This window comes from Gymnogyps californianus, chromosome 17 (assembly GCF_018139145.2).
Source record: "Gymnogyps californianus isolate 813 chromosome 17, ASM1813914v2, whole genome shotgun sequence".
In the NCBI taxonomy this organism is placed as follows: domain Eukaryota; kingdom Metazoa; phylum Chordata; class Aves; order Accipitriformes; family Cathartidae; genus Gymnogyps; species Gymnogyps californianus.
In genome coordinates this window covers 17,345,347-17,370,950 of record NC_059487.1, presented here as the reverse complement: position 1 = coordinate 17,370,950, position 25,604 = coordinate 17,345,347, and the positions used below count along the sequence as shown (strand labels likewise).

The 25,604-nt window shown below is 48.8% G+C and overlaps 1 protein-coding gene across 1 annotated transcript; it reads left to right on the top strand.

The window, feature by feature from the left end:
• Positions 1 to 1,458: 1,458 nt before the first annotated feature.
• NCOA5 (nuclear receptor coactivator 5) lies at positions 1,459 to 22,023 on the top strand. Its single transcript, XM_050907296.1, is given in 10 exon segments — positions 1,459 to 1,506; positions 4,913 to 5,099; positions 5,636 to 5,743; positions 10,365 to 10,431; positions 13,968 to 14,345; positions 14,608 to 14,727; positions 14,838 to 15,008; positions 17,030 to 17,229; positions 19,247 to 19,570; positions 19,997 to 22,023. Coding segments are annotated over 9 exon segments (2,190 nt in total). The 5' UTR covers positions 1,459 to 1,506; positions 4,913 to 4,936; the 3' UTR covers positions 20,656 to 22,023.
• Positions 22,024 to 25,604: the final 3,581 nt, after the last annotated feature.

Genomic DNA, 25,604 nt, shown 5'->3' with positions numbered 1-25,604 from the left:
GCGTTTGTTCTGGCCGCGCCAGCTCATTCCAGAGGCAGAAGTGCGAGGTTTCACTTCATTTTCCCAACGGTAACTCAGAGCTGTGGCCCCGGAGAGCCCCTCAGGGCTGCACGCAGGCCCTGGCCTCTGTAGGGAGTCCCCACAAATACGTCAGCCCAGAAACGGGAAGGGGCAGAAGCGCTGGAGGTCAGGCTGTGCCTCTGGCCGGCCACCCGCCTCTGGCTCAGTTCCCTCGGAGCAGTCCCCGAGTGGTCCCCAGGGAAGTTCCAGGCTCCCCTGCCCGCTCTGGAGACTTTCCCTGGACTCCCCTTTCCATCGCGGTGTGCAGCCAGGAGGGGAGCGGCGGCTTCTCAGCATCCCTGGTCACACACCGCGCTGCCGCCCCGTCCACCCACGGCCGCGCCGTGCCCGCGCTGCAGTGATGCCTGCGTGGCCGCACTGCAGCGACAGCCTTCCGGGCCATGGTCACCGCCTCAGCCCCGGCTCGGAGGCTGCCAGCCACGCGCTGCCGGCTGCCCGCGGCCTTTGCCAGGTCACTCCCGCTCCCGCGCAGCGGCCGGCAGGAGGGCAGAGCAGCGTGCTTCCCCAAGGGTGATGGCGAGGCGGGCAGCCGCGGGAACCGTGTGCTCTGGATTCCCCAGCCTGCCGTCACTTCCCAAAACTGACTCACTCGAGAGCGCGAAGGGTCCCAGGGGAGTCTCGAGGGCAGAGATGAGGAGGCAAAGGTGGGGAGGGGATTTCTGGGCCCGGCTCCCGCGGGCCCGGCCTGGGAAGTCCCCACAGCCCCGGGCACCGGCCGCGCAGGAGGACACGTTTGTGGCTCCGGGCTGCAAGCGCTCCCTGCTCCCGGCCTCGAGCGGCATATGGGGGCGGCGGGGCCCGGTGCTCCCCGCCCGGCAGGAGCTGCTCAGGCAGGAGCCCCGGCGGGAGCCCCCGGCCCGCGCAGCCTGCCCAGGTCCCGGTGCCCGCGCAGCGGGGCAGGCCAGCGCGGCCGGGGGCGGCAGCCCGGGGCCCCGCTCACCGCGGGCAGGCCCCGGCCCGCGGGCGCCAGGCCGCTGGCACCGCCGCAGCCGCGGAGCCCGACCCTTGCGCTGGGCGGGGCTGCGACGGCAACAGCGGGGACACGCCCCGCCCCGGCCCCGCCCCGGTCCCGGCCACCTCCCCCGCGCCCCGCCCCGCCCGCCCCGCCCCGCGCGGGGTCTGGTGGCGCCACCCAGCGGCCTCGCCCGGCCGCCCTCCGCGGGACTACAAGTCCCAGGCTGCCTTGCGGCGGCGGCTCGCGGGGCATGCCGGGAGCCAGGCAAGGCGTGCGGCCCCGCGCGCCGGGCCTTTGCCTCGGCAGGCATGGCGGCGGGCGCTACGTCAGCGCGCCGCGCCGTAAAGCGCGAGGCGTCGCCCTCCCGGCGGCGCTCCCCCTTCGCTTTGCGACGGTGCCGTGCGGCAGCGGCGGTTGGCGCCTTTGTCCTGGCGGGCGGCGGCCTGAGGCGGACCGGGCCCGGCGCGGCGGTAAGTCTGCGGGCGGGCGGCGGGGCCCCGCGGCTCTGGCGCGGCTTTACGCGGGAGCGTTCGAATAAAAGACGTACCACAGCAAACCTCGTGGAGGGCTGAGTCCTTCCCGGCCGCCGCGCCGGGCTGGGGCCGGGCTGGGCGTGCCCAGCGGCCTGCGGGCGGGCCGCGCCTCCGCCTCACCGCTCGGCGCGTCCGGGAAGTGGCAGCGGGGAGCGCGGGCTCGCTGGAGCTCCTCCGCTTCCCCCGTGGGGCCGGCCGGTACGCAGGCTTAACGGAGCTGAACGGCGCCTGAGCCCCAGGGCAGACGTGCAACGGGTGATTTCGTTGCCGCTGTCGCGCCATGCGCGGGGAGCGCAGCCCCCGGGAGCGCCTGCGGCCCGGTGTGAGAACTGTGGCCAGCAGTGAAGCGTCAGGCGTGTGGTTTTCCTCACCGCTGCCTGAGAAGGCTGCGGAGGTGCCGGCCAGAGCGGGGGAGAAGGGCCCTGGGCAGCTGCGGCTTGAGGAGCCTGGCTCGCGTTCTGCCGGCAGCAGCAGGACCCTCGGGAAGGAAGGCGCAGGCGTTCTCCGTGTTAACGTTTTCCTCGTGGGCAGCTCTGCGTCTGCCTGCTGACCTGGGTGCAGAGGACCAGGGCGAGTGGGCGCTAGTGCTGCCCAGAGCGGCTCTCCTGGCCCCAGGCCTGGCTTTTGGGGGTGCGGCAGGAGGTGGCTGCCCGGTGGGGCTTGGCTCCGAGGTGCTGAGAGCCGCTAGCCGGTGCTGGGTGGGAAGCTTACTGCTGCTCAGCACCGCTCCTTTCAGTGATGGCTGGCGTTACTGTTTCTGCCTTGCCCGGGAACTTCTTGCAGACTTCTGTGTCGCGCTTCACTTGTGTCAAGTTAGTTTCAATATCCCGCTTCAGCTGTGTCTTGCTTTCTGAAGCTGTAGCACTATTAATAAATAACTTTGGTTTTAAATGTAAGATTTTTAGGGAAACGTGGCTTTAATTAACTTCCAGAGGATTTATTGGCACATGAGCTGGCGTGGGCTGTCCTGTTGTAGGAACCTGCTCGGCCTGGCAGTCGGTTTCTGCGCAGGGGGTTGGCACCTTTAAGCTGCCCTGGTGTGTAGTTGGCCTCTCTGGCTGCATTATTCGAAAAAGACTTAATGTGTAAATTAGTCGTTCACCTGGTGTAGTGTGCCTAAAGCTGGGACAGCATTCATTTATTCTGGTCTTGTGGTTACTAAATGGCCCTTAACTATGTAATCTACCAAGTGGAAAATGGTAAGAGGCAGTAAATGCTCTTATATGAAAGTTCTCATTCAACCCATCTGAGTGTTTGGGATTTATTGCTTTGTTCTGAAAGTGACCTGCAAGTGGAAAAATAGCTCCCTGTTTTTCTTCATATGGAAAGCTCTTGCACCCTCTTCCCCAGCCAGCCCCTGCTATCCCCACCCTTAAGAAAAAGAAAAGGGAATTTCTTACTGGTTTTTATACTGGAAGTGAAATGTCCCGCCTGCAGCGGTTATGGGTCTTGTTGACGCCTGTTTGCTGTGTGCGTACGTGATGTCCTGAGACCGTACACACAGATCACGCTGCCTGAGCAGGTGCTCGCAGGGGCTCCAAGTCCCCATCCCTGGTAGTGCTCGGAGCCCGGCTGGAGAAGGCCGTGACAACTGGATCCAACTTGGACGTCACCCTGCTCCAAATGGGAACTTGGACTAGATGGGTCTTTACATGTGTTATAGCCACTTAATAATTTTGGGAGAATTTTGAAAACTTCTTTCCCCTCAACTGATGAGAACTTGAGCTGCAATAGTAGAATAGAAGAGAAATCTAGTGCTTCCGTCCAAAAAAGTGGGATGAGATTTGGTACTTCTGATAGGGAAGGTAAAACTGTGTGTGTGGCCAAACTTACAGGAGGATTGAGGCAAATATGGTAGAAGAAATGACTTTTTTTGTTTGATTTTGGTTTGAGTGTTGGGGTTTTTTTCCTCCTCCCTGTTCTGGCAGTTCAGTTCATTTTAAAAAGTGTATTAGACTGGGAGGTGTTCTCTGCCTCCTGTCCCTGCAGGGTTTCCTAAAAGATGGAGAAAAGTGATATGAATGTAAAGTTGATTGATGTTAAAAAAAACCCCAAAATTTTACGTCTCAAATCTGGAGCAGATGTACTTTTCATGCCAGTTAAGTGTTGTAAAAGTATTTATGTAAACCCGTTTTATATTTTTGGACATTTGACTTGTTTATTTAGAAACTACTTTTAAGTTGTAACGAATATAGGTTACTGTTAGGGAGTGTGGTGGTTGTAGGCATCTCATGATTAACAGTAGAAGTTTCTGTTGATATACTCAATTTCGTCAGCTTTCTTTTTCCAGGTTTCTTGCATGCTATAAACAAAATCCCATCCTGCATTCCTGTGGATGAATGTTTAGGAAGTATGACAACTTTATTAAATAGTTTTCTAACTGTCAAGTTCATCTTGAAAGTTTCAGTGTTTTTCATTTTTTTAAGCTTTATGTAATGGTGACTTTTAAACCAGAAAGTATGAATCCTGGGTGGGGTTTGGTGGGGTTTGTTTTTGTTAGCTTGGTAGAGTTTGTTATGTTGGTTTTTTGTTTGTTGGGGTTTTTGCTGTAATTCTTTGGGTAAGTTTGTACAGTGAATGTTGCTGACTGCTGCAGCTTTGTCTGCAGTAGTGTGGGTTAACGAAGTGTGCTTTTGCCGTACTGGGGGAGATGAGGTAGTGGTACAGCATTTACGTGGGGGTGGTTAAATTCGCAGCTGTGGACCCGTCTTCTGTGGGAGCTGACATCTTGATGGGGATAAGGATATGCTGTTTAGTAGGGGTATGAATGAGAAACTGTGTTTTCTGGTATTGGAAAGCGAAGATTTCACATTTAGTGAAGTGATCCAAGTGTGTTTACTTAAGAGCACTTAAACAGTACTTCCTGATATCTCATTCAAAGCCTGTATTGAAATATTTGGGTCCTGTTATGCAATGTTGCAATGAGTGTTTCCTTTCCGCTTATTAAAATATTGCATAAATTTCAACACTTCTTCTTACCAGTGGACCAAAGAAATAGATATGACAACAATGGGTGTATTGAAAAGCTTTAAGTTAAGATGTTTTAGTGGAAAATGAGTTTTATTTGTATCTTAGTTTGGAGTTAAACCATTAAAACTTATCTGCAAAATAATTAGGTTTACTGCCTTTCAGTGTTACAGAAAAGCTCAACCAAAATGCTGCAGTATACGTTTTTGCCAGACCTCTGTATCTCTTGTATTAAGATTTCTCTGGAGTGAAGTTTGCGTCAAGCAGACCCAGTTGGCTTCTAGTCTGCAAAGCTGTTAAGTTTAATCTTGTTCCAGTTTAATTTTAATGTCATGGATTGAAATTATATGCATGGCCGTTTTTCTTTTTTGCGAAGAGTTGGATTTGGAACGAAAGCAAAATGGCTCGAGGACGCAAGAGCAATAGCATCAAACAGAGCGACTTCACTAACAGCACCAATCCTCAGGATTTAGAGAGAAGACTTTTTGTCGGCAATTTGCCCACAGACCACATGACTCGTGAAGAAATGGAAGAGATATTTTCAAAATATGGCAAAATCAGGGGTTAGTATATTATCTTATGCCTTTTTGTGGCTGGGAATTCAGTGAGAAATATAACTTTCATGCTTGTCAAATGCTATTTGATGATGATGAGAGGAGTGACTAATGTTGTTCCTAAAAAGTGACCTTTTAATGATAACTTTCTCTGCCTGCATTTTCTCTGAAAAAGTGATTCCTTCAGTACAGCTGAAACGTAATGCGTATATATCAGCTATGTTTTAGCTTTTGGGGTTGCCGTGTGATGTTACAATACTCTTTCAAGTGACTTCATAGTCTCTTAATCAAATCTTGGTCACTTCATGGGCTGTATTTTGGTCACTGCCTTGTCACAAGGAAGTTGATCTGCGATATATATTTCAGAGTCTTTAAGCTCTGCATTTTGATCCTGGTAGATTTGATTTTCCCAGGAAACTTGCGTAGTTGTTTCTGGGTAGAGCCCCTTTGCTTGTTCCATCTGGTGGGGTTACGTGATGGCCTGGGTGTGGGTTAGTACTGTCCCTTAGTTGTAACCGGTCTTGCCCTGCTGTTAACTTTTCCAGCCCTCAGCATGTACCATGGCTATGGGTTCGTGCAGTATGACCGTCTAGAAGATGTCCAGGCCGCTCTGGACGGTGAGAAGGGTCGCCTTTATAAAGGGTATAGATTAGGTAAGGAAAACTGATCCGTGCTCTCCTACTGACCCCAGCATGTGTTCTGGTAGAAAGAGTGCTTTTGTTTTAAAGCTCTCTGGAAAGATCACTATGTGAAACTTGCCTGGCGTTAGTCTAAAATCTCTTTTACCAGGTATGTATGTGCCTTCTGAGTTATTTGCTGTAAGTGCTGTGTGGTTCATCTGCAGTGTGGTTCATCTTGCTACCTAGGTCTTATTCTGAACTTATTTTTATGTGTTAGTATTTGAAAAGCTCTGTTACCCTGTGTAAGAAACTGTTCAACATGTAAGCCCTGGAAAGTGGTCATTGAAACCTCACGCACATAGTTTTAAAAACATTTGTAAACCGATATTGGGCTTCATCTTGACAGGTTCAGAGGAATTGGTCACGGCAATCCGTGGCTTGTTAGAGAAGTATCTTAACTTATATTTTTTGCACAGGTGAAATCAGTCTGTAAGTAGTGCTATAAATACGAGGTGCTTTAAAAAGGCCATTTTCATAAAGATGAAAATAATTCTGCTAAATATGCTGGGAGCAAACGTAAACAGAAATGAATAGTTAGAAATCTAAGAGTAATCTGTTAAATGTAAGCAAAAAAATTACTTTCGAAGTAAGCCTATGCTAATTTGAAGAAAAACAGTTTGACTTAGTTTGGCTTAGGACTGAAAGGAGCAGTAAATAACAACTTGTGGGAAGGTGTGAGCACAGTAACAAATACGAGCCTGAAGATGGAAATGGAGGCAAATAGACAAGGAGGATAGAAGGATACGAGAAGAAATTATGGCAGCATTTTCCAAGTCTAGAAGCTTAAATAGGAACAACTGCGGGTGTTTTAGAAGCTAAGGTGTAACTGTCTGGAAATGATAAAATTTCTAACCGGAAGGGACCACCTAGTCTTCAGTTAATGTTTCTGCTGACTATTTTTGAAGAGGCAGAAGGTGTTTTTACTATAATTTCCATTTCAGTAGCAAAATAAAAAAGGTAAAACAGCAGCTACCAAAACTAGACCTCTCAAAAAAAATTAAATCTACATCTATGAGGCTCAGTGAAATGAAGATCTGCCTAGGCTATTAACGTTGTTTTTCCACAAGCCTAGGAAAACTAGGGAATTCCCAGGGACCTAGCAGAGCGCTGCGGATGTGCCAGTAGGCAGCGTAAATGGGATGAGCCTGGCATCAGCCCCTGATAACAAAGGGATTCTTTCACCTGACACTCAGTGAGAAGGGAATTGATTAATGCCAATTAAAATAAATCCTGTCAAACTAACTTACGATACTGCAAGCTTCATGGCTGAAAGTAGCAGTGTTGATGTAAAAGACTTCTGTAAGATGTTTGATTTGATTAAGAAACTAAAACAATTTAAAACAACATAGGGTTAAATGGATTTCAAATGAATCTCAGTGTAACATAGATGGAATTGCTCAGTGCTTTGAGTGGTGTTCTGGAAAAATTGATTCGTGGCCATACAGTGCTTTGATAAGTGACTTGGAAAGAAAACACACAATCATGTTTTAATAAGAGAATGAAAGAATGAAGATTGAGTCACTGATGGTGAAATGACCTGGACTTCTTCCTAAGCTGGATGCAGGCAGAACTGAGCTTTCAGTAAAGCCAAAAGGGACGATCTGCACCCAGCAGGAGTGCTTTTGTCTTCCTTAGCTATACAAAACGCAGATTTGTAAGTAGGGAGGTTTTGGTACCTGTGGGTTTTTGCTGCTGGAATACTGTGTTCAGTTCTGGTGTGCCTGGTTCAAAAAGGATAATGCTAAATTGGAGAAGCCTCAGAAAAATCTGAAGAAGGCTTAAAGAGTTGAAGAACAAGCCCTAGCAAAAGCCTCAAGATAAAGGAGTGATGTGATCTGTGTGTTACAGACAGACCTGGAGATAAGTGAGTTTTAATCTAGTAGGCGTAGTATGACAAGTCCTTAAATGGAAATAAATAGTTTTCTTTAACGGCAAAGTAATCTACTTCTGGAATAACTTATTGGAGCTTTGGTGGTTTCTGTGCTCTGAAGACTTTTAAATTGGAATTGGATGTTTTGCTAAAAGATAAGCTCTAGTTCAATGCCACTGCTGCACTTGAGATAGGAATGTGATTCAAGAAACTCTTGTCACCTGTGTTTATTCAGAAGGTTACACTGTATGATTACAGTGGCCGTGTCATCTTAAAATCCTACAGGACAGAAGACTCTTTTTTTTTTTCTTGGAAGTTTTGTCAGTGTTCAAATACTTAACCTGTAAATGCTGTTGGCATTAAATAAATTGTTATTAAATCTGTTCATTTTGCACAAGAGAAGGATCCCTGTCAAAGGTGTTTTTTCTTCTAGTAAAATATTTTTGTTCAGATTTAAATACATTTTTTTATTTGAAAGAAATGTATGGTATTGAGTGTAAAAATTATAATAGGTTTCTGCAATGGCATCTTAAAACAGAAAATAAAAATAATCTTAAACCAAAGAAAGCAGATAGTGTCTTGCTTAAAGATAACACTTGACTTCAAGGGAAGAAAATTCTCAACTAAAAAATAAATGCAAGGAGAACAGTTGCTTCAGTTATGCAGTCTGAGTATTAAATATAATTGCTAATAACACAGTAAGGTAAAAGGCTTTTGGAGAGTTTAACTCCAGTGTTGCCTTATACTAATACTTCCACAAATGCATAGAAGTGTTTTCATCTCTTTAATGGGTAAAACTATGTAGGGAATAAGTGTCCATCAAATTTAGTTTGTGATTGTCATGATTGAACCCCAGCCGGCAACTAAGCACCACACAGCCACTCGCTCACTCCCCCCAGTGGGATGGGGGAGAGAATCGGAAGAGTAGAAGTGAGAAAGCTCGTGGGTTGAGATAAAGACAGTTCAATAGGTAAAGCAAAAGCCGCGCACGCAAGCAAAGCAAAACAAGGAATTCATTCACTGCTTCCCATCGGCAGGCAGGTGTTCAGCCATCTCCAGGAAAGCAGGGCTCCATCACACGTAAGATGACTTGGGAAGACAAAATGCTGTAACTCCGAACGTCCCCTCCCTTCCTTCTTCTTCCCCCAGCTTTATATGCTGAGCATGACGTCCTATGGTCTGGAATATCCCTTTGGTCAGTTGGGGTCAGCTGTCCCGGCTGCGTCCCCTCCCAGCTTCTCGTGCACCCCAAGCCTGCTCGCTGGTGGGATGGGGTGAGGAGCAGAAGAGGTCTTGACCCTGTGTGAGCACTGCTCAGCAAAAACGAAAACATCTCTGAAACTGTTTTCAGCACAAATCCAAAACCTAGCCCCATACTAGCTACTATGAAGAAAATTAACTCTCTCCCAGCCAAAACCAGCACAGTGACAGTAGACAATGCAGCTGTATTTGATCCTGGAGAGACCGCTTTGTGGTCTTGTGAATGTTGTTATGCTGCATTTATAGTTGATGTTCAGATTGCACTTGCTTCTTCCCCTGCCCCCCCCCCCCCCCCCCCCCCCCAAAGAGAACATACTGCTTCTTGATTGACAACAAGAGCAAAAATTAGAACTAATCCCTTAATTGTAATTTTAATCTTGAAAGTAATGAAGGATAGTTTGCAAAGTTACAGAAGATGTTAAGACCAAGTCTGCTTAAAGACATTGTGGCATGTTTATTCTCTTGCAAGAGCTCTGAAAGTAGTTAATGTAAATAACTAATAAGAAACTTTAATTGTCAGTAGATCTCTCAGGGAGAGATAGGACCTAGGTTTGTTTTGTTCTTTTCCTTAAAAGGCACTCAGAGTAAAACGTCTGAAGTCATTTCTGTTTGTTCTTGCCCCCCTCCAGTACATTATTTCATCTTCAATCAGCTGTTATGGAAGGCTTTGTTTCTTCGCAGTAGAACAATATGGGTCCCTGCCAGTTCTGGGCAACTTCACTTTTTCTGGTTGAGGACAAGACTGTTTCTTCAGCTCTCTTACTTCTTTGTATTTCGCTTCATGGTGTTTTTCATGGAGATGCTCAGAAGCCAACCGATTTTCAAATTTCTGATCTGTTGCATCAGTTTGCATCATGTTAACAGTGGTGTTTTGAATGCACCATGTTGACTTCATAAGGAGCTTGTGCTTCAGGCTCCTTGGATCCCGTTTCCTCAGTGGTGGAGGCTGTACAACTTAACGCTGCAGCAGTCCCTTGGAAGGCAGTTGCATGTGCCACTTGAGAACCCTTGGATTGTTTTCAACAAGGGTAGCGGCATGCTCCATTGGACAGGACTGGCTGTGAACTTAAGACTGTGCTGGCCATCAGCTTCCTTTCTCAGAGGTTTTCAGACTCTGCTTTTTCTCCTAGAGTCCATGAGTCGCTTTCTGCTCGCTCATAGACTGCAGAAGAAAGAGGTTCTCTTATGGAATGAAGAGTCTGGATGTAGGCCTGAATGCAAAGGGTTAAAACTTCACCCAAGCTGTCCACCCTATTTTGAAGTCAGAGAAATCCATGAAAATTTCATTACGTTGTACTATCTAAACTTAATAAAAAATTGTCAAAGTGACAATGTCTCTCTGCTGAATGGATTTTCTTGCACCATCTGGATGTTGTTGAGCTTAAGTTGCTTTCATTTGAATTGTGCTGATGATCTTTTTTTTGTTCCATAGCATTGAACAGATGGGTTGATTATTCTTTACAGATATTAAGAAAGCAGTGGAAAGAAGAAATATGAATAAGGCTTCATCAAGGTCCAGTCCGGCACGAAGGTAAAGTACCTGGAAGCAGTGAGTTATACTAGGAAGGTCAGGCTTTTAGGGCATGAGCCCAGCGGCCTGTGCTAAATGTCTGTGTCTCTTCCCTACCGCCACCTCCCCAGTCAAACGGAGATGCTCAAGCGAGACAGTCGGGACGTGGCCGCTCCACCGCTAAGAGCCCTTCTGGCGCTGACACCTCAGGAGGCACGAGGGAAACCTTGTGTCTGCTGCTGTTACTACAGCTAAGCGTTATGTTTTGCAGCACAGGTTGTAAGAGACTTGTGAGGAAGAATACGCTTGATGTTTGCTCCTGCCTCAAGTATCAGAGAAGCTGAGGCATATCTAGAGAACACTGAGGGGCTGGTGCCATGCTGCAAAGGACTTCGGGATCTTGCCTCTTCTGATGTTGAAAGCCTCCAGTGCTGAAATGAGACTGGAAAAGAGCTCGTGAGTGAAGCACAAGACAGAGCAAACGTCTCTATTGCACAGTCCCGTCTGCACGTGTGCTTGCGTTGTCAGTACCTGGAACCAGTCCCCTTCTGTGCAGTTAGTGACGTGTACCTGCCAGCTTCTCCTGTTTCCCACCCCTCGGTAGGCACAGCGTGTGCAGCTCCTGCACATCCTCTGTGTGTGAAGTCACAGGCAAGTGGAGAAGACACGGACTGTCCTGTCACAGGAAGATGACTTCGGTTTCTTTCCATGGCATTACTAGGGAGCGCATGAAGACGTGCTGTGGTTATAGTTTGGTATAAGGCGTGCGTCTTCTATGCCTATACTGTAAAGCTTTCCACACAAAGGAGTGTTGCTTGTTGGACTTGAAGGTAATCAAGCTCTCATGTGTCTGGTGTGCTCTACTAACTTGACCTGTTAAATTACCAAAAATGAGGAAAAAGTGCAACTAGCAAGACATCTACCACCAAAAAAACAGGGAATGAGTAGCTGCAATTCTTGGCATCATCTAGGTCTTTTGTATGTGCTGCACTTACCCTGCACAGGGCCAAATGCACTTGCAGAGACCAGCACGTGGGTATCAGGCCCCGGAAATGCTTCGGCACACGGCTGGGGGTTACCGTTACAGACGCAGCAAGCCTTGGGCCTGGGCAGTGTCAGGTGTGCTCAGTGCTGGCATGAGGACCCCAAGAATACTGCAAGTACATGAGCAGCAGGCACTGATGGCACATCTTTGGCCTCAGTGGCACCACAGGTACGTAACGCTGAAGGCACCGGGCAGCACTGCGGGTGTGAGAGGCAGGCACCTATGCCACGAGCATTGGTCCTTGGACCACACTGCAGAGGGACAAGCAGCAGGCACTGATGCCATGGGCATTGGGACCTGTGTCATGCTGCATGTATGCAAGTACAGATGCCCATGTCACGGGCCCTAAGGAGCCCTGGAGGCGCGCGAGCTGTGGGCAGCAGTGCTGTGGGCACCGGGCTGTGGACTGGACTACTGCCGCGGCTGCCGAAGGCTTTGGTGCCACTGTGACAGGCACTGAATTCCAGCTGGCACTGCAGACACCATGGCCATCCTGTGTCGCTAGCACCAGGTCCCAAGCAGCACCATGGGCATCGAGTCCTGGGCACGGCTGCAGACGATGGACTCTGGATCACGCTGCAGGCATGTGAATGACAGCTGCTGATGCCGGGGTGCGGAGTCCCATGCTGCGCCGCAGGCAGCGGTGCTGGGCCAGCGGTACTGAGTCCTGAGCAGATGCGGGCAGCAGTGCTGATGCTGCAGGAGTTGGACCGTGGCGATGGAGGTGTGGAAGCAGAAGGCTGCTGTGCCTTCATGCTGCTGCCTCTCTGCAAGCAGCAGGGCCATGATGCAGGTGCAAGAGCAGAGGGGACCCGCGCCACGCCTGTACTTCTGTTGCAGTTGTGCGTTGTTTGTTCCAGATCTTTTTGTCTCTGCAGATAATGAATGTGACCTGTTCTGGTCACCCCCACTCCAGCTGGAATAAATGTCATATGCCAAACAATTACACTGCATCTGGCTGTTTTGCTATATAGTCTTACAGCTACAGAAAGATCAGTTACTCAGTATCCATTAGAGCAAATCAGAAGTTTCCCCTGAGCTTCTGCCATCGTTCATTGTAGGTTGGGGGGAAGGGGGCGATGGCGTGTATCTCTCATGGGATGTGGTTTCAATACAGATCACAAACAAAAAGCGGATTTGTGTGTCCAAGAGGCTGAGGGAGTTTACACTTGTTTGTGTGCAAACAGTGTTTCTTTTACAGGAGGAGGCTATATGTACTCTTGGTGGCAACTCTAGTTTGTCCCAAGATCTGTTTTGTATCTGACAAAAATAGAGAATGCCAGCGCTCCTGTGTATCCCCCAGCAGAGCTGGGTGTCCAGCCACCAAAGTCCATGCACAGCCTCTGCACATCCGTCTCGTTACTGTCCGCCCTACCTGACACTGAACCTGGGCACATCTGACTCGCTGCTCCCGCTGTTCTCTCCAGGTGACTGCTACGTGAATGCACTGTAGTGGAAGCAGACTTATGTTCTGCTTATCTTTCATAAACTAGATTAGGCTGGTAGAGGACTCTAAAAGTCTGTCAAGTTTTGGAAATAAAAAGATTCAAAAAGCTGGGTTTTTTTCCGATGGTTGTCAGTATCTTGGGGAAAGAACATTCCAAACGTGTGAAGCTCAGTAGTTTCTCTGCAAGATTATTTTTATGTATGGCTTAGACTACAGTGAAGTTATGTTTTTTTTCTGGAATACAAAATATGACCTGGGAAAAAACCTACTGATTTGGGAAAAGATGAAGACTGGAACGTTATTCTTCCTTGGCTCCGAAGACAGTGCAGTATGAAGTCTGAATGAGGTGGATCATTCAGATGTGACAGAGAAGCCTGTTGCTGTTCAGGATGCGGTGCTGGTTGGGTTTAGTACCCTCTTAACATGGGGCATCATAAACATAAGACTGGTTTTCTACGGAAACTATCCCTTCAAATCCAGGACACGGCGGTAGCTATCATTGCTTTCTGCTAGCAGCACAAACCCGACCACAACATGGAACCTACAGTGTCGTTGGTCACAACAAGCTCCTTTTTTAATCATATGTCAATAACAAATTATTTCAGGTATTCTGCTGTCATTATCTAGTGAATTTAATGGATCCCTTGAATGCTCCTGGCTATTGCATATTTGTGGGTATTAGGCTACAGCACCTTGAATTCTCTCAAAGAATTTGCAAAAACATGTTTGATAGATGATCTGTGGCTGACGTTGGAGGCTGGAGGCCTTGAAATGGTGGTTTCTGAGGTGCCTGTTCACTTCTTCCACAGGTGCTCTACACTTCTAGTGATGGTCCATTAAGGAGCTTTCTGGGTCTTATTTGGCTATGATAAACATTAGAATTAAGAAGCTTCTCCAGGCTGCTTCAACAAATATGTTTTTCGGGCAATTCTTGGTGTTGTGGGATAGGAGGGAGGATTCAGCTGCTGAGAGAAGGGTCGCTTTGGCACCTCAGGTAAGAGATCTGGGGGTAACTGTACTCGTGTCGTTAGCAGTCTAATGGAATTTCCCCGGTGTTTTCCTCAGAGAGCCATATGCCTACGGGGATGGCCGAGATGCCAGACGCGACCGCTCCCCTCTTCGGGGGAGCCCACGGAGAGACCCCAGAGATGGCAGGGATGGTAGAAACGGGCGAGATTCCAGAGACACTCGAGACATTCGAGCTAGAGACATGCGTGATGCCAGAGACCACAGGGACCCACGGGACCTGCGAGACCCACGGGATATCAGGGATCCAAGAGACTTGCGGGACCCTCGTGATGTTAGAGATCTTCGTGACCCACGGGAGCCGCTGTATGATCGATACAGGGATCCACGGGATATGAGAAATCCACGAGATGTGAGGGATCCACGGGATATGAGGGATCCATGGGATATGAGAGACCCTCGGGACCCTTTGTACAGGTAATCTCTGCGGGATTGTATTTGCCAACGTGTTTTTATGGCGTTCCTGCCTCCATGGCTGCACTGGTTTGAGTGGTGTCAGGCATTTAAGATAAGGAAATTGCGCTGGCTGGGGACAGTTGGGTGCCTGCTTTGTGTCTTGCCGGGAGCGGGTGGGTACTTGAAATTAAACCTGAGGAAGGTCTGCGTGTGATGCGTTGGCCAAAGTTACTGCCTGAGATTGTGCTGGAGCATGGAAACCCTTCTTCTGTAAATGTTGCAGACGAGATGAAGCTTATGACCGTTACCTTCGCCTTGAAGACTACTATCGGCGGAAGGATGACTCTTACTATGACCGTTACAAAGAGCATTTTGATAGAGCACCAGTGAATTCAGAAGGTGAGTACCTTCTGTACTAAAATGTGAGTAACATTTTAATGGGCAGATTCACATTCACAATGCAGGAGATGCCTGCAGTGCCGAGTGCGTTGCATTCTGTGGCGCTCCGAGCAGGTCCAAATAGCGTTATTTGTTCTGTCCCTGTGGCTTGCTTTCAGACCGTCTGAAGCGTGAGGAGCGGCGCCGAGAGGAGCTGTACCGTCAGTACTATGAGGAAATCAAGAGACGTTTTGATGCAGAGAGACCTGTGGATTGTTCTGTGATAGTGGTGAATAAGCAGACGAAGTAAGAAAATAGTTGTGACCGATTTTATTATTGCATGGTAGAAGAAAATGGAATTAAACTTAGTCCTGCCTTGAGGCCGTTTGTCTTACAGGTTGCTCTTGAGGAATGTGGCTTTAGAGCCCTCAGAAAGCTACAGCTCCTGTTGCTGTTCTGGGAATATATGTTGATGAGATGAAGAAATGTTGTATCTTGTGCTTTACTTTTATTTTCTTCTTGTCACCTGTCACTATACCTTCTCCTGATACTTTTCTACCTACTCTTCATATCAGCCTACTGTTGCAACAGGTTATAGTGGCCTGTACTTGTTATTCATGGGTTGAATGATATGGAACTTACTAGTATGTGCCAGCCAGCAGATAGTACAGAGCAGTTGTCAGGGTGGAGTTGTGGGGGTGTTCGTTTCAGAGCTCCTGTCAGGTTGGTTACTAGGCCAGACACCAGTCATTACCGTTAATCCAACGTGCAGGAAATATAAAATCACTGCTGAAAGTAGTCATGAACGATATCAAAAGCGCGTGTAAGCAGTAACCAGGGCGATCTCATGTGGCAGTCTGAACACTGACTGAGGTAACGGGGCGGGCGCTGTGTTCGGAACAGGGGGGTGCACCTATGCCTGGTACAGTGGGAGGGGGGCTGTAATGATGGCACCAGTCTGATGTCTATATCTTTACAAATAAATATATTGAAGAATAGCAAATATGTAAATAAATCATAGATCTGGCTTCGAGTCTGAAGAAAATGTTTGTCAAGGGGAAATTTAAAGCTGTCTCCTTAGCCCTTCGGGAAAAAAGATCAAGAGTTGCTTTTATTTAACTTGGCTATATCTGTGAGGCAGAAAGAGAGAGCTGGCCTGTGCCTGATCTGGCGGTAGAAGACAGAACAGGAAATCGGAACAAGGGAAGCAGTGAAACTAGAGATAAACTTCTGTGGTTTGCTTTTCATGGAGTTGATTACCTATTGGAACAAATCTTGAAAGGAAATTTTAGATTCTTTATCCCTTGGTGACCAAAAGTCTTAGGAAGATATTCTAATAGACCACAAGTTATTGTACTTGATACAGGGAGAATTTTTTTGTGCAAGAGGATCAGCTTAATATCCTAAGGATCGTTTTGGTCTGTAACAGCTACAAACCTTAAGAGCTGGAGCATGTTAATAAATCTTGGGTATTGAAGCATTGATGTCACCTACTGTAGACCTGTTGAAAGATGACTCGCGAATGACTTAGATACACGATCGGTGTAACTTAGAAATCCTTAAAAAGACAGTTGGTGGGGGGGAACAGTTTTAGTCACCATTACAATGTTTGCATCCAAAGACGATAAATTGAACCTCTTTCAAAAGGTGTGGGTGCACACAGGCTAAATTTCTCAGAATGCATATGCAGTCAGTATTGCAGTTTTGGTACTGAGTGTAGTAAGCTTAAAAAAAGAATTAAAAACTTTAAGCTCAGCTGTGTGAGCTATGGTTTGTGCTTAGAATGGGAAATCTGCAGGACAGTGGATACAGGAACAGTGGGTCCGTAGATGCTGTGTTGATACTGGGTTAGAGCAGAGCAGCTAGTAGAGCGAAAGAGCAAGACAATAAGGAATAAGGCGCATTTGAACAGTTAAGATACTGAACGTAGCACAAGTATCTGACTTCTGTAGGTTGGCTGCTCTGCTGTGTACCCGTTAGATTGCTGCAGGCATAAATTACCTCACTTAATGAGTTCAGTTTAAACACATTTATATGTAAACAAATTTATAATAGTGTAAATCCCTTTGCAAACACTCTGTTTCTCAGCTAAGCTAAGGCTTGATTTGTAATTTATTTCAGTTAAACTGAAATGACTGATTCAAATCAAAATAAGGCTTTTATATTATTGTAATGAGATTGCTTTAATACTGTCCTGTTAAACATTATGAAGTTTGGCAAGCCATCAGAAAAGCAAATCTAAGATGACAGAGAGGGTGAATGTGCCAGGGTTTCTGTTTCTGTATGTGACTGACTTGTTAAACTCTGCTGGCTTTGCTTTGTGGTAGGGAGTACGCGGAGTCAGTGGGGCGGAAGGTGCGGGATCTGGGCATGGTAGTGGACCTGATCTTCCTCAACACAGAGATGTCACTGACGCAAGCCCTGGACGATGTGAGCAGAGGAGGGTCTCCTTTTGCCATTGTCATCACCCAGCAGCATCAAGTTCACCGCTCTTGCACTGTTAACATCATGTTTGGCACCCCACAAGGTACTGAGGTCTCAGTAGGCTGTGTAGCTGTGTGGTCACTCTGAACCGCTCAAAGTGCTGCTTTAGAACACTTTCTTTCAAGCAGAATCACACAGGACAAAGTTCATCCTTGCTGTGACATAAGGAGTTATTAATGACTTGACACCATGTCATAAATGTGAATATCATTATTTACAAGCTTCCGTAATACTTTATTTGTCCCTTGTGGAAAGGACTGTCTGATTTCTGCCTCAGCTGCGTTCATAGCACCCAGCATCACCAGCCTTTGCATCTTAGGGCAAGTCATGAACCCCAGCTCTAGAAATGGCTGCATTGCCTTGATAGATTTCTGAGTAATACCAGTCCAACCTCAGTTTATCACTTGTTGCTCTCAAAGAGAGCATGTTTGGAATGTGACAAATTACAGGACAGATTTTAAAACCAAATGTGATTTAAGGAAAACAGAATAAGGATAGCGTGTTTGGTCAAGGTAAAGATCTGATCGTGAAACTGGGAAGAGTTATAAAAAGATAGAACTATAAAGTGATTGGGTATACGTGCTCCACCTTTTTAGTGCCATTTACACTTGTTGCATCACTTTCCATCTCAGGGTGTGATTGGGTTGTTGTGAGCGTGAGGGTGGGTGTAGGTATTAAAAAAAGGTCTTGTCAGAATGTGATCTCGGAAAGCAGCCTTTTACTCTGATCATAGGCCTGTTCACATACTCTGTTTACACAGGTGGCTTGTTTGTCCGCAGTTGAGCTTTCAAAGGTTATTTCTCCCTGATTGTGTTCTCAAGTAATGTTTTGTGAGGTTCATCTGGGAGACTAAACTTCTGAATGCACAGTCACTGGTTTTTGTGTGCTTACTGACTGAAGAAGCCCAGTTTCTTTCAACGTCGGATGCAGATGTGGTAGGAGGGTTCCCTCGTTTCCTGCAGAAATACAGCTCGCGCACTTTCACTGGGCTTTCCAGTGCCCTTGGTTTTAACTCTTAACTCCCTTGGTTTAAGACCCGTCCTCCCGCCAAAGCTTCTCTTCTTCTTTACTGGATCTAACGGTGTATCAGATCTGGTAAGAACCCCAGTCATTAGCTCATCCACAGCTCTTTCTAGAGATTAAATATGCTCACTTGAACCGCACGCAGCCACCTTTCCATTCACATTAGTTTCAGGGAACTCTTTCACAACTCGTGCAAAGTGTAATGTTAAAATGAACCCCAGTTTCCTGTTACGAGGAAAAGGGTGGCAGGATTTGATGTTCTGCAGGTGTGAAAAGTGCCCAGAGCTTTGGGCACTTTTTGGAAGGTAAAGGCTCTTTTGATCTCCCTGCTTAAATTTGTGTTCAGGGGAATGTTTGCGTGTATGCTTTGTGAGGTGGAAATAACGACCTCAAAAACTTTAAAAGGCAACTGCAAAAAAACCCCCAATGTTGGAGTTGACCATTATTCATTGTATTATAGAAGAACTTGATTGCTGCTTATTGCCCCAGAGTAGTAAACGTAAGCAGCAATGTGACATTGAGCCAGTGCTTCTTTCCTCCCCATCTCCTGCATACGCACACACACATATTAAGGCATTGGCAGTACAGAATCAAAAAGCATTCCCATCGCTGTCCTCCTCTGGGAAGCTTTAGCAGCCTTCAGAGGGCAAGTTTTGCATCTGTCCAAGAGTTTAGCAGTAGAATGGCTGGAACTGTCTCCTCTTGGAGCATGGAGAGTTTGTGTGAGAGACAGAGGGAGCTGCTTTCCCTTTTAATTGGGTGAGAGGCAAGAAAGACATTTCTTGGGCGGATACGGTATCTTCTCAGAGCCCTCAGCTATGGAAGAAAAGGATGGCCTTGCTGGGTGATAGCCTTGGGCCTTCCGTTGGCTTAGGAAATTGAACTGTTACTGTGTGCCTAGGAAGCTTCCCAAGTCTACGCTTGCAATCCCAAAGCGGTGCCTGCCTGCCGAATGAGATGTGCTGGTGTGCGTGAGGCAAGGCACCTCCTGTTAACCTCACTTTGGTTTACTTAAAACGTTTCTTTTTCTTGTGCAGAACACCGCAACATGCCCCAAGCTGATGCCATGGTGCTGGTGGCAAGGAATTACGAGCGCTACAAAACGGAGTCACGGGAGAAGGAGCGCGAGGAAATCGCCCGGCAGGCTGCCAAGATGGCAGATGAAGCTGTTCTGCAGGAGCGGGAGCGCCCACCCCCCATGGAGGAGGGTGTCAGAGGAGGTCACCCTCCAGGGATTCAGACTCTCTTGAACCTGCTGGCAGACAATCGCTATCTAACTGCTGAGGAGACTGATAAAGTGATTAATTACTTGAGAGACCGGAAGGAACGGTTACTGAGAGGAAGCACTGATTCTCTGCAGGGTAAGTTTCTCAGCCCCAGACAAGGCTATTAATCGTGTGGTTTGTGGGCCCTCTGGGCTGGGACAGGAAAACAGTCCTGGGATCGCAGAGGAGTCCTGGTGTCGTAACTTCCTCACACGGCGCCTCTTTTTATTGAGATGGACGTGTCCTTGGGAGTCCTGAGACGATTCAGATCTTTCATGTGAAAGAACTTTTATACTCGATTCTCTCAGGGAAACCATGGGACTGCCATAACTGGTTTGGCTGCTACATGAAGGGCAGCAGTTCTGCTGAGTGGTTTGGGTTCCCCAGAGCTGTGCAGCTCTCCTGTTCAGAGGGTGGGTATTCATTGATGCTTGTGTCTTTGGTAGCTGTTTCAGTAGTTTTCTTTAGGTGCCCCTTCAAGGGCATTTGCGGAGCTTTAACCCTCTTCCCTTTCTTTCCCAGCGTCCATGTCAAGACAGTCTTTGGGGGCACCTTCAGGATCATCTCTGGGTAGTCAGTCCAGCCTTCCAAGCTCTCAGGCTCATCAGGGTTCACAGCCTCTGGTCTCTGCTCCTTCTGTTCCAGTGTCCTCTTCTAATCCTCAGCAGGAGCTTCAAGCAAAAATCCTCAGTCTCTTCAACAGCGGGGCGGCAGCAGCGGCAGCAGCTGCTGTAGCAAACAGCAGTTCTGCAGCCTCTGCGGGCACTTCGGGCGGCACTCCGAACCAGAACTTTGCTAACATGGCCAGTGGTCAGGCCCGGTCAGCACAGATGAGTGCTGGAAATTTAAACCAGGCTCAGCAGAGATTGCAGACTCCAAGCACACAGCTTCCTGCTCTCCAAGGCCCTTCAAGAAATCCAGGTCCAAGACCTGGAGCTCCTCCACAAGCTCAGTCGCTCTACGGTCAGCACCAAAATCGCCTCCCTGCGCCTGGCAATGTACCTGCTCAAAGGCCAGTGTCTTCTGGTATCAACTTTGACAACCCTAGTGTACAGAAAGCCTTGGACACCCTTATCCAGAGTGGTCCTGCACTCTCCCACCTAGTGAGCCAAACCGTGGCCCAGGGGCGAGCAGGGTCCTCAGCCCAGCAACCTATGGGTTCCTACCAGCGACACTATTAAAGCTGAGCTGTCAGGCCCTTCCCCTTCCCTTTGCCATTCCATACTTATAGCTGTTTAAAGAGTCTCCTGTCCTTGACACGGGACAAATGCCCCTGGATATGCATGTCCTCTCCACTTCGGCGAGAGTGTACCCCCAGTGGCATTGCTGCTGACTGTTGCTAGCGCTGCCCTTCCTCACCTCGGTCTGGTTAGCAGTGTTTGGAGAAGTATGCTCTGTTCTCTCGGTGGCACAATGTGCTAAGAGCCACTTTGGATAATTGGTTGTTTTGTCCAGTCCCAGAAGCTGCTGCAGTGACAGTCCTCCTGCATTTTCCTCACTCCCAGTAGCTGGTGCATCTTCACGTTGCGGTGCAGTCTGGTCTCACTGAATGGTCTTAGTATAGTTTTGGGTCAGTGGTTTTGAGGAAATAGGGGACTGAACAGAGCGATACGCTGACTGGGCCTTCTTGGAGACCCACCTTTTTGGAATGGGCACTATTTTTCTTTGGATTTCTTTTTTTATTTCTTTTTTTAATGGCATATAAGCCCATTGGAAAGTACAGTGGTAGCGTTGGCAGCTGAATTCATGAAGCACATGCCTGACCACTACTCAGTAACCCAGGACCGTGCCGTTTGGTCCTTCTGTAGCTGGACTGTCATGTCCTGGCAGAGTGAGGCAGGGAAACGCTCCTCACCTCGCCCAGCTCACGGAAAGTGGCAGCTTTGGTCTGAGCACTGTGGCAGATCTGAAACACAAGAGCTTCCAGCCGAGGCAGAGATTTCAAATGGTCTGTCAATTTTCCTACACCAAGTAGTCAGTGTTAAGATCAATCTGTTAAATTTGGCATATAAATTTCCTTTTCTTATAATCTTGCTTTGGGACGGTTGGTTACTGTAGCCCAACAGCTCAGCCGCAGCCATGCTGATGTGCTGCTGGCCCTCCCTTGGGATTACCTGCAGCCAGTTACCAGGTGGTGAATGCCTGCTCTCTGAAACTTCATCTCACTGTTGATTGGTGTTTTGTCCATCTAAAAGAGGAGAGGCAGTGCCAAGATGCAATACCATAATTTTGTACATTTTTTCAACACTTTGGTAGCTGCAGCGGACAGTTGAGTGGAGAATCGGGCAGTGATTCTTCACCGTGTTTTTAACCAGTAACATACTTTGATACCAGAACACAAAACATCTCTTAACTATGTGGTTCTCCCCATCACGGCCTTCTTAGAGTCTGTAGGCTTCCTGCAGAGAACTGAAAGAAACTAAGAAAGCAGTGTTCTTGGAGCAGAGGATTTTCTTTGTCCCAGGTGGTTTGTGTTGTAGTATTTTTTTTTTTCTCTCTGTGCTGTTAACAAGAAGACATTACTTTCTAATAAAAAGGCAGGAAAAACATTTTGTTGCATTTTTGACACTTGCCAGCTTGAGTACCACTGGAATACATTATTCCACTGCGTTTGCCATTACTCTCTTCTTCCAGATAAGCTGTCTCAGATGCTGCCCAGTGCTGGATGCTAAGCGGAAAGCATACGAACCTTACTGTGACCCGCTGTGAGAATAGTGTAGTCTGCTCGGTTTGTAACACTTTGAAATACCTCACAGATACTTATTCTCGCACAGTGGACTTGGATGATCTCGTGCAGAGCAGCCCACGTGCCTGTTCAGGGACCCACACGCTGGAGCAGTGTGTGGCAGGGGCCAGTGCGAGAGGTCCGAAGCCTCTCCGGCTGCTGGTGGTGGGAGGGGAGGAGGTGCGCTCGGGCCAGCAGTGAGCTGGTCCGCTGTCCGTGCCACAATTGCCATTAGTTGTACGGCTGCTGCGTGAAGTGAGGGCTGCAAGTCCCTGTGCATTTAGCACTGGCCTGCCTTGACTTCCTGCTGCCGTTACTACACAACCTGAAATTGGATGGAAGTATGTCTGTCTGCCATCTTTCCTCCTCCAGTCTCTTCTTGTTAGATCCCTGTCTCCGTCTCTACAACCCCGCAGACAGGTAAAGCATCTTTGCTGGGCTGATCAGAAATTTGCGTGAGCTTAAACACGGGAGCTGTGGCACTTGGGAGAGGCTGTTCCTCTTCTGATGTTTTGCTTCCTCTGCAATCTGCCGCTCCCTGTTGGGGCTTGCTCCTTGTTATGGAAATGGTAGCAGCCAAGTGCAAAATAGCTGTGGAGACCCTGGAAGCAAGTGAAAACTCCCCGTGCAAGTAGTGAAGGGTGTAATAAAATCATTTATTGCATTTTGTGCAGACAGGAGTCTAGAAAAATGAATACAGTTAAAGCAGTAGAGCATTAACAGGGAGCATTCAACAGCCGAGGAGCCACTCCTCCATTAATACCTGCACAGAGAACACAGGATCTGTACTGAGGCGGCCTAATGCACAATACTGAAACACTCACAGAAATTAAACGCAAGCCTAATACTCTTTTTTTTTTGGTTTGCAACCTGTTTTATTTACAAGGTTTTAAACTTAATTGCATTGCTCTGCACACAGATTCTCTAAAACACAAAGCATACTAGGTCACTACATGTCTATTGAAATATTGCACTTGAATAAAAGTCACTTGAATGGACGCAGAACATCTAGCTACAGTGATTAAAAGATTATTCAATGAACTGACTTTGTGATAACATTCATAACAAATATATTGCACATGTAGCACAGAAAGTGTTGTAACCAGCAAATCTCAGACCTTTTGGTCTTTCTGCTAGTTTTTAGTCCTGCTACACAGAGGAGGGTCTTGACTCTTCTAGTGCAACTCTTACCCTTGTGCAGTATCTAGTCCTTCCTCTCGTCCAGCCACGGACCAACACCGACCCAGGCTGGACGCTGCCTGCGCCTCCTGTAAGTGCTGTCTTGTGGCTTGTTGCCTGTACCGCGTGGTGGCTGCAGCGATGGGAGCTGCTGCTGCTGCTGCTGCTGCTGCGTGCTGGGGCCTGCGCCTGCCCAGCTGACAGGGACAGGGCAGCTCCCTGCTCAACGCTCCTGCAGCAGGAACTGGAGCATACGCCATCGCCGGCCCGGTGCTGTGTGCTGGCCGAACGCGGCTGTGGGTGTGCGTGCTCCCCCCCTGCTGCGGGCCATGCTGCCAACCCGCCGTCCTGGCAGGTCATGTCTGCTCAGCGCCGCTCCCGGCAGCAGCCTGCCTGTGAAACAAACTTGGGGGTCAAGACCTTCCTGTCTGGAACAAAAACCGAAACGTGTCTGCGCATGTGCCAAGGAGGAACTTGCATGTCTACCAGAGGAGGACACTGTCTTCACCAAGGTGGAACGGCAGAAGGGTGCTCCATGGGGAAACTGAACACTCACAGAGGCCAAACGTGCAGGGCTGGGTTTGTAAACTAACATGCAGTGCTGTCTGCTAAAACTGGCCCTCTCCAGCCAACGGCGAGGGAGAACTCGCTGTGGAAACCAGCACCTTTCTCGCCACAGCCAAATTCTGCCTGGCAGGGGTGTTGAGGCAGCCCTGGCTCTGTCTAGAGCTGTGTCCCTGCTCTTGCTGGAGGATGAGGAAGGGGAACGCCTTTTTTCAGCAGTAGTGATGGAAAGAGCTCGCCTTCCTGCTCCCTGGGGGAGCCGGGACCGCGGCTTTACCCTCAGGGGTTGAAGTGGTGCTGAGGGGGAATGGGATCCGTTGGTGATGCTGGGGAGGCGACGAAGCAAATCTCTCAGCGGAGAAGCACGCCCTGGCCTGCTGCCTCACCGCTGCTCTGCAGACAATGTCATTCCCTGCTACCCTGTACCTGCGGCCGAAGGAAGAGCTCTTTGCCCTGACACTGCTGAGGGTGGATGCTGTCTGTGGCCTCAGCAGAGGCAGGCGCTGGCGGCGGCTGCTGCTGCACATAACCTGCCTCTGCACTTGGGCCCTCGGCGCTGACCTGCTTCGTGTGCCGGGACAGGAGGGGACCAGGCTTGCTGCTGCAGGACAGAGCCTACAGCTGCAGGCCCAGCAGCGCGGCAAGGCAATAGCCAAGCTATGATTAGAGGGTGACTGCAGGGAGCGGGTGGCATCTTTTGAAGAGGCAGAGCAGCTGGCAAGCGTTCTAGGCCCAACAAGCGTGGTGCTAGCACATGAGATGAGTGGGCAGGCTGCTGTGCGTGCCTCCCCCATTGCTGCAGAAGTGCCTCAAATAATTTTGGGAGGCTGGAAACAGCACGTGAGCTTGTGTGTGGTGGTGTAGGACCAGCTCCAAGGGGCAGAGCAGCTAGACACTGGCAAATCCTGGTTCCCGTGGGGCTGCCCTTCCCAAAGCTGAAGGAATTTTTCACTTGCAGATGCCTGCCTGCTCTTCCAACAGCTCCCGAGTGGCTGAGGCAGTGGCAGGACCAGAGAGTGCTGCCCTGTGCGTCTGCACCATTCATCAGCCCGGAGCTCCTGTGCTGAAACCAGGTCTCAGCTCACCCTGATGGTCACCTCCTGTAAACACCGAGCTCCCCATGCCCTTGGGACTAGCTTCCACACCAGAGTCTGCGACACAGACTGATGCAGCCATGCAGGCAGCCGAGCTACCAGGGCAGAAAGTCTGGCTGTGGCTGGGGCTGCTGCTGGAGAGAAGGGAGGCACTTTGGGAGTGATGGAAATGTAGGAGCAAGGTATGAGCAGGCACAAATGTGCAGTTGGGGCTTGGTTTTGGTCTGGGAGTGTGTCCAAGTAGTATCTTAAAGCAAAAAAAAAAACCCAAACCCAACGTCAAATAACCCACTGCTTTTTATCCAAGCAGCCCTGAATAGCTTTGGCCTGGACCTGGAGGAGTAGAGGAGCTCTGCAGAGGGAGCGGGGACTGCAGTCATCCAGTGCAGAGGGAGTTTCCTGCTCCCAGGGAGGCAGGAGCCGAGGGCTGCAGCCGCTCTCAGCTGGCAGGAGGGACGGGCAGGCAGGGGGCTGGACGCTGGGACCAGCCAGGGCTGCCCATGCCAGGCAGGAGGCAGCTGCTGCCAGGCCACCCGTGGGGACACCGTGGCAGCACTCGCTCCCTCTG